Here is a 15,000-nt window from a genome sequence, read left to right on the forward strand (position 1 = left end):
ACGGGAAGAGACTTCGGTACTAAGGAACGGGAAGAGACTTCGGGACTAAGGAACGGGAAGAGACTTCGGGACTAAGGAACGGGGAAGAGACTTCGGGACTAAGGAACGGGGAAGAGACTTCGGGACTAAGGAACGGGAAGAGACTTCGGGACTAAGGAACGGGAAGAGACTTCGGGACTAAGGAACGGGAAGAGACTTCGGGACTAAGGAACGGGAAGAGACTTCGGGACTAAGGAACGGGAAGAGACTTCGGGACTAAGGAACGGGAAGAGACTTCGGGACTAAGGAACGGGAAGAGACTTCGGGACTAAGGAACGGGAAGAGACTTCGGGACTAAGGAACGGGAAGAGACTTCGGGACTAAGGAACGGGAAGAGACTTCGGGACCAAGGAACGGGAAGAGACTTGCGGACTAAGGAACGGGAAGAGACTTCAGGACTAAGGAACGGGAAGAGACTTCAGGACTAAGGAACGGGAAGAGACTTAGGGACTAAGGAACGGGAAGAGACTTCAGGACTAAGGAACGGGAAGAGACTTCCGGACTAAGGAACGGGAAGAGACTTCAGGACTAAGGAACGGGAAGAGACTTAGGGACTAAGGAACGGGAAGAGACTTCAGGACTAAGGAACGGGAAGAGACTTCGGGACTAAGGAACGGGAAGAGACTTCGGGACTAAGGAACGGGAAGAGACTTCGGGACTAAGGAACGGGAAGAGACTTCAGGACTAAGGAACGGGAAGAGACTTAGGGACTAAGGAACGGGAAGAGACTTCAGGACTAAGGAACGGGAAGAGACTTCGGGACTAAGGAACGGGAAGAGACTTCGGGACTAAGGAACGGGAAGAGACTTCAGGACTAAGGAACGGGAAGAGACTTCAGGACTAAGGAACGGGAAGAGACTTAGGGACTAAGGAACGGGAAGAGACTTCAGGACTAAGGAACGGGAAGAGACTTCGGGACTAAGGAACGGGAAGAGACTTCGGGACTAAGGAACGGGAAGAGACTTCAGGACTAAGGAACGGGAAGAGACTTCAGGACTAAGGAACGGGAAGAGACTTCGGGACTAAGGAACGGGGAAGAGACTTCGGGACTAAGGATCGGGAAGAGACTTAGGGACTAAGGAACGGGAAGAGACTTCGGGACTAAGGAACGGGAAGAGACTTCGGGACTAAGGAACGGGAAGAGACTTCGGGACTAAGGAACGGGAAGAGACTTGCGGACTAAGGAACGGGAAGAGACTTGCGGACTAAGGTACCTTCTCTCTGGTGACACAGCTCGTGGTAGTGCTGGCGGAGTTTGGTGACCAGCTGCGCCCTCTGCAGCTCGATCTCCGGGTGGGGGGGCAGGTGGACGGCGGCGGGGGGGTGCTCCCGGATCACGGCGTTGGTCTGCACGTCCAGGTCCCAGTAGATCCTGAAGACCGCAACAACATTAGAGCGCGGAACGAGAGGCTAAACATGCTAACGGGAGGAGGGGGCGGGGCCTCCGCACTCACACAGCTGGTCTGTAGGGGGCCGGGGCGGGGCTCGGGGTGGTGGGGGTCGCCGGCGGCGCCGGTTTGTCCTCGGGGGCGGCGCTCCAGGGCTTGGCGCCCGGCGTGCTGGGGGAGATGGGCGTGGTGGGCTCCACCTGGAAAACAAGGGTCACGTGAGTTCCCTGAGGCGCTTTCGTAAACGAGGCGGTTGCCGGGTTTCGTACCTTGGCGCGCTTGAAGCTGTTAGGCCCCGCCCCCTGCTCCTCGGAGCTCCGCCTCTTCCTCTGGCCGTTGCCGAGGTTGCCGTCTCCGGCGGCCGCGCCGTCGGCCGGGGCGGCGCCCTCCGCCGGCGCGGCGTTCAGGCCTAAGGGGTCGGACTGCGGACAGACAGACAGACAGCGGTGGTTAGCTTCCTGGCGGAGGCGCACGCCGGCGTCCCCCGCACGTGCACGCCCCCCCCCCCCCGCAGTGACATCACTCACGATGACATCATGCTGACCCAGCACCGGGACCTCCCACAGGCTCTGATTGGTGAAGCGGTTGAAGTAGTACGGGCGGTTCTCCCGCCGGGACCAGCACTTGGACCAGCCCGCCTGGACCAGCTCATCTGAGAGGGGGGGAGACGGGGAGAGAGAGACGGGTGAGGGGGGGAGAGAGACGGGTGAGAGGGAGAGAGAGAGGTAGAGACGGGGGAGAGGGAGAGAGAGAGAGGGAGACAGGGGAGAGGGAGGAGGGTGAGAGAGAGACGGGTGAGAGAGAGACGGGTGAGAGAGGGAGAGACGGGTGAGAGGGAGGAGGGTGAGAGAGGGAGACGGGTGAGAGAGGGAGGAGGGTGAGAGGGAGAGGAGGGTGAGAGAGAGGAGGGTGAGAGGGAGGAGGGTGAGAGAGAGAGGAGGGTGAGAGAGAGGAGGGTGAGAGGGAGACGGGTGAGAGAGAGACGGGTGAGAGAGAGAGACGGGTGAGAGAGAGAGGAGGGTGAGAGAGGGAGGAGGGTGAGAGTGAGACGGGTGAGAGGGAGGAGGGGGAGAGAGGGAGAGAGAGGGAGGAGGGTGAGAGAGAGGAGGGTGAGAGGGAGGAGGGTGAGAGAGAGGGAGAGACGGGTGAGAGAGAGGGAGAGACGGGTGAGAGAGAGACGGGTGAGAGAGAGACGGGTGAGAGAGAGAGGAGGGTGAGAGAGGGAGGAGGGTGAGAGAGAGAGACGGGTGAGAGAGAGAGGAGGGTGAGAGAGGGAGGAGGGTGAGAGAGAGAGACGGGTGAGAGGGAGGAGGGTGAGAGAGAGGAGGGTGAGAGAGGGACGGGTGAGAGAGAGGAGGGTGAGAGAGAGGAGGGTGAGAGAGGGAGAGGGAGAGACGGGGTAGAGTCAGACAGACAGGTAGAGTCAGTCAGACAGACAGGCAGAGTCAGACAGACAGACAGGTAGAGTCAGTCAGACAGACAGGCAGAGTCAGACAGACAGACAGGCAGAGTCAGACAGACAGACAGGTAGAGTCAGACAGACAGACAGGTAGAGTCAGACAGACAGACAGGTAGAGTCAGTCAGACAGACAGGTGAGTCAGACAGACAGACATACAGGTAGAGTCAGACAGACAGACAGACAGGTAGAGTCAGTCAGACAGACAGGTAGAGTCAGACAGACAGACAGACAGACAGTCAGACAGACAGACAGGTAGAGTCAGACAGACAGGTAGAGTCAGACAGACAGGTACAGTCAGACAGACAGACAGGTAGAGTCAGACAGACAGGTAGAGTCAGACAGACAGGCAGACAGGTAGAGTCAGACAGACAGACAGACAGGTAGAGTCAGACAGTCAGTCAGGTAGAGTCAGACAGACAGACAGGTAGAGTCAGACAGACAGGTAGAGTCAGACAGACAGGTAGAGTCAGACAGACAGGTAGAGTCAGTCAGACAGACAGGTAGAGTCAGACAGACAGACAGACAGGTAGAGTCAGACAGACAGGTAGAGTCAGACAGACAGACAGGTAGAGTCAGACAGACAGACAGACAGGTAGAGTCAGACAGACGGGTAGAGTCAGTCAGACAGACAGGTAGAGTCAGACAGACAGACAGGTAGAGTCAGACAGACAGACAGGTAGAGTCAGACAGACAGGCAGGTAGAGTCAGACAGACAGGTAGAGTCAGACAGACAGACAGGTAGAGTCAGACAGACAGACAGACAGGTAGAGTCAGACAGACAGGTAGAGTCAGACAGACAGACAGGTAGAGTCAGACAGACAGACAGACAGGTAGAGTCAGACAGACAGGTAGAGTCAGACAGACAGACAGGTAGAGTCAGACAGACAGGTAGAGTCAGACAGACAGGTAGAGACAGACAGACAGACAGGTAGAGTCAGACAGACAGACAGGTAGAGTCAGACAGACAGACAGGCAGAGTCAGACAGACAGGTAGAGTCAGACAGACAGACAGGTAGAATCAGACAGACAGACAGGTACAGTCAGACAGACAGACAGACAGGTAGAGTCAGACAGACAGACAGGTAGAGTCAGACAGACAGGTAGAGTCAGACAGACAGACAGAGTCAGTCAGACAGACAGGCAGAGTCAGTCAGACAGACAGGTAGAGTCAGACAGACAGACAGGTAGAATCAGACAGACAGACAGGTACAGTCAGACAGACAGACAGACAGGTAGAGTCAGACAGACAGACAGGTAGAGTCAGACAGACAGACAGACAGGTAGAGTCAGACAGACAGACAGGCAGAGTCAGACAGACAGGTACCTGGGAGCTCCGGGGGCTTGGAGGGGGGGGTGGACGGAGAAAGGGGCGGTGCCTGCGAGGAGGCGGAGCCTGAGGGCGAGGGCATCATGGCCGCCTCCCCCTTCCCCGGTGCCTGGCTGTCATTGGACATCTCAGCCGCTCGTCAGCAGGACATGGACCTGCCGCACACAGGAAGTTGGACTTTCAAAATAAAGCGTGCGACTGTGGCGGCGTTACCGTAGCGACAGGCGGCGTGTGACTGTAGCCACAGACGGCGTGTGACTGTAGCGACAGACGGCGTGTTACTGTAGCGACAGACGGCGTGTGACTGTAGCGACAGACGGCGTGTTACTGTAGCCACAGACGGCGTGTTACTGTAGCCACAGACGGCGTGTTACTGTAGCAACAGACGGCGTGTTACTGTAGCCACAGACGGCGTGTTACTGTAGCAACAGACGGCGTGTTACCGTAGCGACAGACGGCGTGCGACTGTAGCGACAGACGGCGTGTTACTGTAGCGACAGACGGCGTGTTACTGTAGCGACAGACGGCGTGTTACCGTAGCGACAGACGGCGTGTGACTGTAGCGACAGACGGCGTGTTACCGTAGCGACAGACGGCGTGCGACTGTAGCGACAGACGGCGTGTTACTGTAGCGACAGACGGCGTGTTACTGTAGCAACGTTACCGTAGCGACAGACGGCGTGTTACTGTAGCGACAGACGGCGTGTTACTGTAGCAACGTTACTGTAGCAACGTTTCTGTAGCAACAGACGGCGTGTTACTGTAGCAACAGACGGCGTGTTACTGTAGCAACGTTACTGTAGCAACAGACGGCGTGTGACTGTAGCAACAGACGGCGTGTTACTGTAGCAACAGACGCCGTGTTACTGTAGCAACAGACGGCGTGTTACTGTAGCAACGTTACTGTAGCAACGGACGGCGTGTTACTGTAGCAACAGACGGCGTGTTACTGTAGCAACAGACGGCGTGTTACTGTAACAACGTTACTGTAGCGACAGACGGCCTGTCACTGTAGCAACAGACGGCGTGAGACTGTAGCAATGTTACTGTAGCAACGGACGGCGTGTTACTGTAGCAACGTTACTGTAGCAACAGACGTGTTACTGTAGCAACGTTACTGTAGTAACGTTACTGTAGCAACAGACGGCGTGCTACTGTAGCAACAGACGGCGTGTTACTGTAGCAACAGACGGCGTGTTACTGTAACAACGTTACTGTAGCAACAGACGGCGTGTCACTGTAACAACGTTACTGTAGCAACAGACGGCGTGTGACCGTAGCGACAGACGGCGTGTTACTGTAGTAACGTTACTGTAGCAACAGGCGGCGTGTTACTGTAGCAACGTTACTGTAGCAACGGACGGCGTGTTACTGTAGCAACGTTACTGTAGCAACAGACGGCGTGTTACTGTAGCAACGTTACTGTAGCAACAGACGGCGTGTTACTGTAGCAACAGACGGCGTGTTACTGTAGCAACGTTACTGTAGCAACGGACGGCGTGTTACTGTAGCAACAGACGGCGTGTTACTGTAGCAACGTTACTGTAGCAACGTTACTGGAGCAACGTTACTGGAGCAACAGACGGCGTGTTACTGTAGCAACAGACGGCGTGTTACTGTAGCAACAGACGGCGTGTTACTGTAGCAACGTTACTGTAGCAACGGACGGCGTGTTACTGTAGCAACAGACGGCGTGTTACTGTAGCAACGTTACTGTAGCAACGTTACTGTAGCAACGTTACTGTAGCAACAGACGGCGTGTTACTGTAGCAACGTTACTGTAGCAACGTTACTGTAGCAACGTTACTGTAGCAACAGACGGCGTGTTACTGTAGCAACGTTACTGTAGCAACAGACGGCGTGTTACTGTAGCAACAGACGGCGTGTTACTGTAGCAACGTTACTGTAGCAACGTTACTGTAGCAACGTTACTGTAGCAACGGACGGCGTGTTACTGTAGCAACAGACGGCGTGTTACTGTAGCAACGTTACTGTAGCAACGGACGGCGTGTTACTGTAGCAACGTTACTGTTGCAACGTTACTGTAGCAACAGACGGCGTGTTACTGTAGCAACGTTACTGTAGCAACGTTACTGTAGCAACGTTACTGTAGCAACAGACGGCGTGTTACTGTAGCAACGTCACTGTAGCAACAGACGGCGTGTTACTGTAGCAACAGATGGCGTGTTACTGTAGCAACGTTACTGTAGCAACAGACGGCGTGTTACTGTAGCAACAGACGGCGTGTTACTGTAGCAACGTTACTGTAGCAACAGACGGCGTGTTACTGTAGCAACGGACGGCGTGTGACTGTAGCAACGTTACTGTAGCAACGGACGGCGTGTGACTGTAGCAACGTTACTGTAGCAACAGACGTGTTACTGTAGCAACAGACGGCGTGTTACCGTAGCAACGTTACTGTAGCAACGTTACTGTAGCAACGGACGGCGTGTGACTGTAGCAACGTTACCGTAGCAACAGTGTTTGTTATTATTATTGTTATTGTTTTGCTTTCTTCCTCACACGCAGTTCCGCGCATGCGCAACACATACACGGAGGAGGAGGGGGGAGGGGGGAGTGAAGGGGGGAGGAGGGGGGAGGACGGCACTAAGCTGCGGCTCGACACACGGACACGGCGGCTCCCGGGAGTCGGTCCACACCGGGGCCGACCCCCGGTGTGGAGAGCACCGAGCACCGAGCCTCCCTCCCGCCGTTGACGGCCATTTTGAGCACACCCCCCCTCCCCCCTCCCCCTCCTCTGTGAGCGACAGCTGCTGTTTACGCGCCACTTCTCAGCAGACAAGATGGCGGACACGCCCCTGCCACAGAGCTCCGCGCTCCGCTCTTCACTACGGAGCTCCGCGGCGACCTGCGCGCCCAGAGTCCGGCTCACTAGGAGGCGGAGAGGTTCCGCCGCGCGTCGGTGCCGTCGGAGGGGCTCCGCGGGGCCGGCCGCCCTTACCTTGGTCGGTGAAAGTGCGGAGAGTCGCGGGCTTCGGTGCGCTTGTTTCGGGTGCTCCGCTCCGCTCCCTCCCCGCCTGCTCAGACATCTTTACGGGGACGCGGGGAGAGCCACTGCGCAGGCGCGGTGTTCGTCCCGCTTCCTGTTTCCGGGACGTCCAAGTTGGCGCCGCCATTTTGAGCAGGTCAACTCTGACCTCACATACTTAAATGCGACTAAAATAATGTTTAGAAATTAAATAAATAATATTTAATCCAAGTATAAAAATTACACATTCAAGTATAAAAATTCGTAATGAATTAAAGTATAAAAATAAAAAATAAAACTATGAAAAATAATTCATTAAAGTGAATAAAAATAAGAAAATAAACAGAAAAACACGATTTTTTTTGGAATAAAACATGATTTTATTGAATGAGCTGATCCAGGATCAGAGGCTGGAGCTGCTGATCCTGGATCAGAGGCTGGAGCTGCTGCCCCTGAGACCTGATCCAGGATCAGAGGCTGGAGCTGCTGCCCCTGAGACCTGATCCAGGATCAGAGGCTGGAGCTGCTGCCCCTGAGACCTGATCCAGGATCAGAGGCTGGAGCTGCTGCCCCTGAGACCTGATCCAGGATCAGAGTCCCTCCTGCTGCAGCATCAGGTCCACCGCCGCCTCCACGTCCTCCACCACGTGGTCCGGCGTCACCAGGTGCGGCTCCGGCTGCAGGTCCCTGTGACCGTGGAACGCCGCCGCCGCGTCCGGCGCTCCGGGGCTGTAGACGCCGGTGCACACCTGCGGACACGCCCCCTCAGTGTCAGCATGGTTACGTTCACGGTGACGGTTAACGGTGATCGAACCGGGGAACTCACCAGGATGGAGCGGCACCGGGCGGCCGCAGACTCCTCCTCCTGACCCCCCGTTCCCCGGGCGACCGGCTCGCCGTTGGTCGCCGCGGTGACGGCGGCGTGCTGCTCCCCCAGGTAACGGTTGTACAGGTTGGCGCCGTAGATGTCCGTCGTCGGGTTGTCGCTAGGCAACGGGGACAAGGGGTAGAGGGTGTTATGGACGGTTTGGTGTGGATGGTGTTATGGACGGTTTGGTGTTATGGACGGTTTGGTGTGGATGGTGTTATGGACGGTTTGGTGTTATGGACGGTTTGGTGTGGACGGTGTTATGGACGGTTTGGTATGGAAGGTGTTATGGACGGTTTGGTGTTATGGACGGTTTGGTGTTATGGACGGTGTTATGGACGGTTTGGTGTTATGGACGGTTTGGTGTTATGGACGGTTTGGTGTGGACGGTGTTATGGACGGTTTGGTGTTATGGACAGTTTGGTGTTATGGACGGTTTGGTGTGGACGGTGTTATGGACGGTTTGGTGTTAAGGACGGTTTGGTGTTATGGACGGTTTGGTGTTATGGACGGTTTGGTGTTGTGGACGGTTTGGTGTTATGGACGGTTTGGTGTTATGGACGGTTTGGTGTTATGGACGGTTTGGTGTTATGGACGGTTTGGTGTGGACGGTGTTATGGACGGTTTGGTGTTATGGACGGTTTGGTGTGGACGGTGTTATGGACGGTTTGGTTTAGACGGTGTTGTGGACGGTTTGGTGTTATGGACGGTTTGGTGTTATGGACGGTTTGGTGTGGATGGTTTGGTGTTATGGACGGTTTGGTGTTATGGACGGTTTGGTGTGGACGGTTTGGTGTTATGGACGGTTTGGTGTTATGGACGGTTTGGTGTTATGGACGGTTTGGTGTTATGGACGTTTTGGTGTTATGGACAGTTTGGTGTTATGGACGGTTTGGTGTTATGGACGGTTTGGTGTTATGGACGGTTTGGTGTGGACGGTGTTATGGACGGTTTGGTGTTATGGACGGTTTGGTGTTATGGACGGTGTTATGGACGGTTTGGTGTGGACGGTGTTATGGACGGTTTGATGTGGACGGTGTTGTGGACGGTTTGGTGTTATGGACGGTTTGGTGTTATGGACGGTTTGGTGTGGACGGTGTTATGGACGGTTTGGTGTGGACGGTGTTATGGACGGTTTGGTGTTATGGACGGTTTGGTGTGGACGGTGTTATGGACGGTTTGGTGTTATGGACGCTTTGGTGTTATGGACGGTTTGGTGTGGACGGTGTTATGGACGGTTTGGTGTTATGGACGGTTTGGTGTTATGGAGGGTTTGGTGTGGACGGTGTTATGGACGGTTTGGTGTTATGGACGGTTTGGTGTTATGGACGCTCCGGTGTTATGGACGGTTTGGTGTTATGGACGGTTTGGTTTAGACGGTGTTATGGACGGTTTGGTGTGGACGGTGTTATGGACGGTTTGGTGTGGACGGTGTTATGGACGGTTTGGTGTTATGGACGGTTTGGTGTGGACGGTGTTATGGACGGTTTGGTGTGGACGGTTTGGTGTGGACGGTGTTATGGACGGTTTGGTGTTATGGACGGTGTTATGGACGGTTTGGTGTTATGGACGGTTTGGTGTGGACGGTTTGGTGTTATGGACGGTGTTATGGACGGTTTGGTGTTATGGACGGTTTGGTGTTATGGACGGTTTGGTGTGGACGGTGTTATGGACGGTTTGGTGTGGATGGTGTTATGGACGGTTTGGTGTGGACGGTGTTATGGACGGTTTGGTGTTATGGACGGTTTGGTGTTATGGACGGTTTGGTGTGGACGGTGTTATGGACGGTTTGGTGTTATGGACGGTTTGGTGTGGACGGTGTTATGGACGGTTTGGTGTGGACGGTGTTATGGACGGTTTGGTGTTATGGACGGTTTGGTGTTATGGACGGTTTGGTGTGGACGGTGTTATGGACGGTTTGGTGTTATGGACGGTTTGGTGTTATGGACAGTTTGGTGTGGACGGTTTGGTGTTATGGACGGTTTGGTGTGGACGGTTTGGTGTTATGGACGGTTTGGTGTTATGGACGGTTTGGTGTTATGGACGGTTTGGTGTGGACGGTTTGGTGTTATGGACAGTTTGGTGTTATGGACGGTTTGGTGTTATGGACGGTTTGGTGTTATGGACGGTTTGGTGTGGACGGTGTTATGGACGGTTTGGTGTTATGGACGGTTTGGTGTTATGGACGGTTTGGTTTAGACGGTGTTATGGACGGTTTGGTGTTATGGACGGTTTGGTGTTATGGACGGTTTGGTGTTATGGACGGTTTGGTGTGGACGGTGTTATGGACGGTTTGGTGTTATGGACGGTTTGGTGTGGACGGTGTTATGGACGGTTTGGTGTTATGGACGGTGTTATGGACGGTTTGGTGTGGATGGTGTTATGGACGGTTTGGTGTTATGGACAGTTTGGTGTTATGGACGGTTTGGTGTGGATGGTGTTATGGACGGTTTGGTGTTATGGACGGTTTGGTGTTATGGACGGTTTGGTTTGGATGGTGTTATGGACGGTTTGGTGTTATGGACGGTTTGGTGTGGACGGTTTGGTTTGGATGGTGTTATGGACGGTTTGGTGTTATGGACAGTTTGGTGTTATGGACGGTTTGGTGTGGACGGTGTTGTGGACGGTTTGGTGTTATGGACGGTTTGGTGTTGTGGACGGTTTGGTGTGGACGGTGTTGTGGACGGTTTGGTGTTATGGACGGTTTGGTGTGAATGGTGTTATGGACGGTTTGGTGTTATGGACGGTTTGGTGTGGACGGTGTTATGGACGGTTTGGTGTTGTGGACGGTTTGGTGTTATGGACGGTTTGGTGTTATGGACGGTTTGGTGTTATGGACGGTTTGGTGTTATGGACGGTTTGGTGTTATGGACGCTCTGGTGTTATGGACGCTCTGGTGTTGTGGACGGTTTGGTGTTATGGACGGTTTGGTGTGGACGGTGTTATGGACGGTTTGGTGTTATGGACGGTTTGGTGTGGACGGTGTTATGGACGGTTTGGTGTTGTGGACGGTTTGGTGTTATGGACGGTTTGGTGTTATGGACGGTTTGGTGTTGTGGACGGTTTGGTGTTATGGACGGTTTGGTGTGGACGGTGTTATGGACGGTTTGGTGTTATGGACGGTTTGGTGTTATGGACGGTTTGGTGTTATGGACGGTTTGGTGTTATGGACGGTGTTATGGACGGTTTGGTGTGGACGGTGTTATGGACGGTTTGGTGTTATGGACGGTTTGGTGTGGACGGTGTTATGGACGGTTTGGTGTTATGGACGGTTTGGTGTTATGGACGGTTTGGTGTGGACGGTGTTATGGACGGTTTGGTGTTATGGACGGTTTGGTGTGGACGGTGTTATGGACGGTTTGGTGTGGACGGTGTTATGGACGGTTTGGTGTGGACGGTGTTATGGACGGTTTGGTGTTATGGACGGTTTGGTGTTATGGACGGTTTGGTGTGGACGGTGTTATGGACGGTTTGGTGTTATGGACGGTTTGGTGTGGACGGTGTTATGGACGGTTTGGTGTTATGGATGGTTTGGTGTTATGGACGGTGTTATGGACGGTTTGGTGTTATGGACGGTTTGGTGTTATGGACGGTTTGGTGTTATGGACGGTTTGGTGTGGACGGTGTTATGGACGGTTTGGTGTTATGGACGGTTTGGTGTTATGGACGGTTTGGTGTGGACGGTGTTATGGACGGTTTGGTGTTATGGACGGTTTGGTGTTATGGACGGTTTGGTGTAATGGACGGTTTGGTGTTATGGACGGTTTGGTGTTATGGACGGTTTGGTGTGGACGGTGTTATGGACGGTTTGGTGTGGACGGTGTTATGGACGGTTTGGTGTTATGGACGGTTTGGTGTTATGGACGGTTTGGTGTGGACGGTGTTATGGACGGTTTGGTGTTATGGACGGTTTGGTGTTATGGACGGTTTGGTGTGGACGGTGTTATGGACGGTTTGGTGTTATGGACGGTTTGGTGTTATGGACGGTTTGGTTTAGACGGTGTTGTGGACGCTTTGGTGTTGTGGACGCTTTGGTTACCCGATGGCGTAGATGGTGGACACCCGGCGTCCGCGGTTCTGCCGCGTCAGCACGCGCTCGGCGTAGCGGTACGTGAGCACGCCGGGTTTCCCCAGCAGCGCCTCGTAGCGCAGCTCGCGCCCCGTCAACTTCCTGTACGCCGCCTCCAGACACAGCAGGAACACGCCGTGACCGAACCTGCGGCGACACAATGGCGGGCGTCACCACGGTAACCGCCATCGCCATCGCCTGCGGTTCCGGCGGCGGCGGCGGCGGTTACCGTGGCGACGGGGCGGCGGCCATCCACGTCAGGTCCACGTTGCAGGCGAGCACCGGCAGCTGGGGCGCCGGCGCCGCGGGCCGGTACGCGGCGCCGGGGCGCCCGTCCGTTAGCAACACGTCCACCAGCAGCTGCAGGCTGCTCTCCCACCTGATTGGCTCGCCGAAGAGGACGATCGCTACGGCAACGGGGAGGGGGGCGGGACAGGAAGTAGGTTTTGAAAACAGGAAACGGTAAAAAACAACAACAAAAATAAATAAACGGTCATTGTCGGAAAAAGTTACCTTGGATTTTCGGGAGAGTCGGCGACGGGGACGACTGGAGAACAGGTAACGGTCACAAGTAACGGTCACAAGTAACGGTCACAAGTAAGGCTCACAAGTAACGGTCACAAGTAACGGTCACAAGTAACGGTCACATGTAACGGTCACAGGTAAGGGTCACAAGTAACGGTCGCAAGTAACGGTCACAAGTAACGGTCACAAGTAACGGTCACAAGTAACGGTCACATGTAACGGTCACAGGTAAGGGTCACAAGTAACGGTCGCAAGTAACAAGTAACGGTCACAAGAAACAAGTAACGGTCACAAGAAACAAGTAACGGTCACAAGAAACAAGTAACGGTCACAAGTAACGGTCGCAAGTAACGGTCATAAGTAAAAAGTAACGGTCGCAAGTAACGGTCGCAAGTAACGGTCATAAGTGAAAAGTAACGGTCGCAAGTAACAAGTAACGGTCGCAAGTAACGGTCACAGGTAACAAGTAACGGTCACAAGTAACAAGTAACAGTCGCAAGTAACGGTCGCAAGAAACGGTCGCAAGAAACGGTCACATGTAACGGTCACAGGTAACGGTCACAGGTAACGGTCACAACTAACGGTCACAAGTAACGGTCACAAGTAACGGTCACAGGTAACGGTCACAGGTAACGGTCACAACTAACGGTCACAAGTAACGGTCACAAGTAACGGTCACAGGTAACGGTCACAACTAACAGTCACAAGTAACGGTCAAAAGTAACGGTCACATGTAACAGTCACAGGTAACGGTCACAGGTAAGGGTCACATTTAACAGTCTCATTTAACAGTCACCGGTAACAGTCACAGGTAACGGTCACAGGTAAGGGTCACATTTAACAGTCACAGGTAACGGTCTCATTTAACAGTCACAGGTAAAGGTCACATTCAACAGTCACATTTAACAGTCACAGGTAACGGACACATTTAACAGTCACCGGTAACGGTCACATTTAACGGTCACGAGTAACAGTCACATTTAACAGTCACAGGTAACGGTCACATTCAACAGTCACATTTAACAGTGACATATAACGGACACAATTAACAGTCACATTCAACAGTCACAGGTAACGGACACATTCAACAGTCACATTTAACAGTCACAGGTAACGGACACATTTAACAGTCACCGGTAACGGTCACATTTAACGGTCACAAGTAACAGTCACAAGTAACGGTCACGAGTAACAGTCACAATTAACGGTCACATTTAACGGTCACAACTAACGGTCACAAGTAGCAGTCACAAGTCACAAGTAACGGTCACGAGTAACAGTCACATTTAACAGTCACAGGTAACGGACACATTCAACAGTCACATTTAACAGTCACAGGTAACGGACACAATTAACAGTCACATGTAACAGTCACAAGTCACAAGTAACGGTCACAGGTAACGGTCACATTCAACAGTCACATTTAACAGTGACATATAACGGACACAATTAACAGTCACATTTAACAGTCACAGGTAACGGTCACATTCAACAGTCACATTTAACAGTGACATATAACGGACACAATTAACAGTCACATTTAACAGTCACAGGTAACGGTCACATTCAGCAGTCACATTTAACAGTCACAGGTAACGGACACAATTAACAGTCACATGTAACAGTCACAAGTCACAAGTAACGGTCACAGGTAACGGTCACATTCAACAGTCACATTTAACAGTGACATATAACGGACACAATTAACAGTCACATTTAACAGTCACAGGTAACGGTCACATTCAACAGTCACATTTAACAGTGACATAACGGACACAATTAACAGTTACATTTAACAGTCACATGTAACGGACACAATTAACAGTCACAGGTAACGGTCACAATCAACAGTCACATTTAACAGTCACAAGTAACGGTCACAAGTAACAGTCACATTTAACAGTCACATTTAACAGTGACATATAACGGACACAATTAACAGTCACAGGTAACGGTCACAGGTAACAGGTAACGGTCACATTTAGCAGTCACAAGTAACGGTCAAAGGTAACGATTAACGGTCACATTTAGCAGACACAACTAACGGTCACTCACAGGTAACAGTCACAGGTAACAAGTAACGGTCACATTTAGCAGTCCCATTTAACGGTCACTCACGGGGGGTCTGGGGGTGCGGCTGTGGTCCACCATGTCCAGGTCCGGGTGCTGATCCTGGATCTGCTCCAGGGTCAGAACCTTCCGGAACCCTAAGCTGAGGGCCACGTTAAGACTCTACAACACTACATTACCCATGAGCCTCAGCGGCTGCTGCTGCTGCCGTCGTCAAGGATACGAGCGGGCGATGTCGTCCACGGGCCCCTGTCCCGACGCCAGC

General features: G+C 53.1%; 2 protein-coding genes across 2 annotated transcripts in view; both read right to left on the minus strand.

Annotated features, from left to right (window-relative positions):
* Positions 1 to 7,271, minus strand: part of pcif1 (phosphorylated CTD interacting factor 1) — a 19,902-nt gene extending 12,631 nt beyond the window's left edge. Inside the window, exons 1-6 of the mRNA XM_083940862.1 lie at positions 7,177 to 7,271; positions 4,212 to 4,369; positions 1,955 to 2,079; positions 1,697 to 1,849; positions 1,494 to 1,627; positions 1,254 to 1,411 (exon numbers count right to left, since the gene is read on the minus strand). Coding sequence (XP_083796988.1) covers positions 1,254 to 1,411; positions 1,494 to 1,627; positions 1,697 to 1,849; positions 1,955 to 2,079; positions 4,212 to 4,341 — 700 coding nt within the window. The 5' untranslated portion in view covers positions 4,342 to 4,369; positions 7,177 to 7,271. The remainder of the gene's footprint in view (positions 1 to 1,253; positions 1,412 to 1,493; positions 1,628 to 1,696; positions 1,850 to 1,954; positions 2,080 to 4,211; positions 4,370 to 7,176) is intronic.
* A 522-nt stretch (positions 7,272 to 7,793) lies between these two features.
* Positions 7,794 to 15,000, minus strand: part of LOC310966277 (haloacid dehalogenase-like hydrolase domain-containing 5) — a gene marked incomplete at its 3' end in the record, with an annotated part of 37,991 nt that continues 30,784 nt past the window's right edge. Inside the window, exons 4-10 of the mRNA XM_083940857.1 lie at positions 14,959 to 15,000; positions 14,784 to 14,877; positions 12,654 to 12,687; positions 12,370 to 12,547; positions 12,111 to 12,287; positions 8,030 to 8,189; positions 7,794 to 7,952 (exon numbers count right to left, since the gene is read on the minus strand). The exon at positions 14,959 to 15,000 is cut by the window's right edge and continues 71 nt beyond it. Coding sequence (XP_083796983.1) covers positions 7,794 to 7,952; positions 8,030 to 8,189; positions 12,111 to 12,287; positions 12,370 to 12,547; positions 12,654 to 12,687; positions 14,784 to 14,877; positions 14,959 to 15,000 — 844 coding nt within the window. The remainder of the gene's footprint in view (positions 7,953 to 8,029; positions 8,190 to 12,110; positions 12,288 to 12,369; positions 12,548 to 12,653; positions 12,688 to 14,783; positions 14,878 to 14,958) is intronic.

The sequence above is a fragment of the Echiichthys vipera genome (assembly GCF_963691815.1).
Source record: "Echiichthys vipera genome assembly, contig: SCAFFOLD_77, whole genome shotgun sequence".
Classification (NCBI taxonomy): domain Eukaryota; kingdom Metazoa; phylum Chordata; class Actinopteri; order Perciformes; family Trachinidae; genus Echiichthys; species Echiichthys vipera.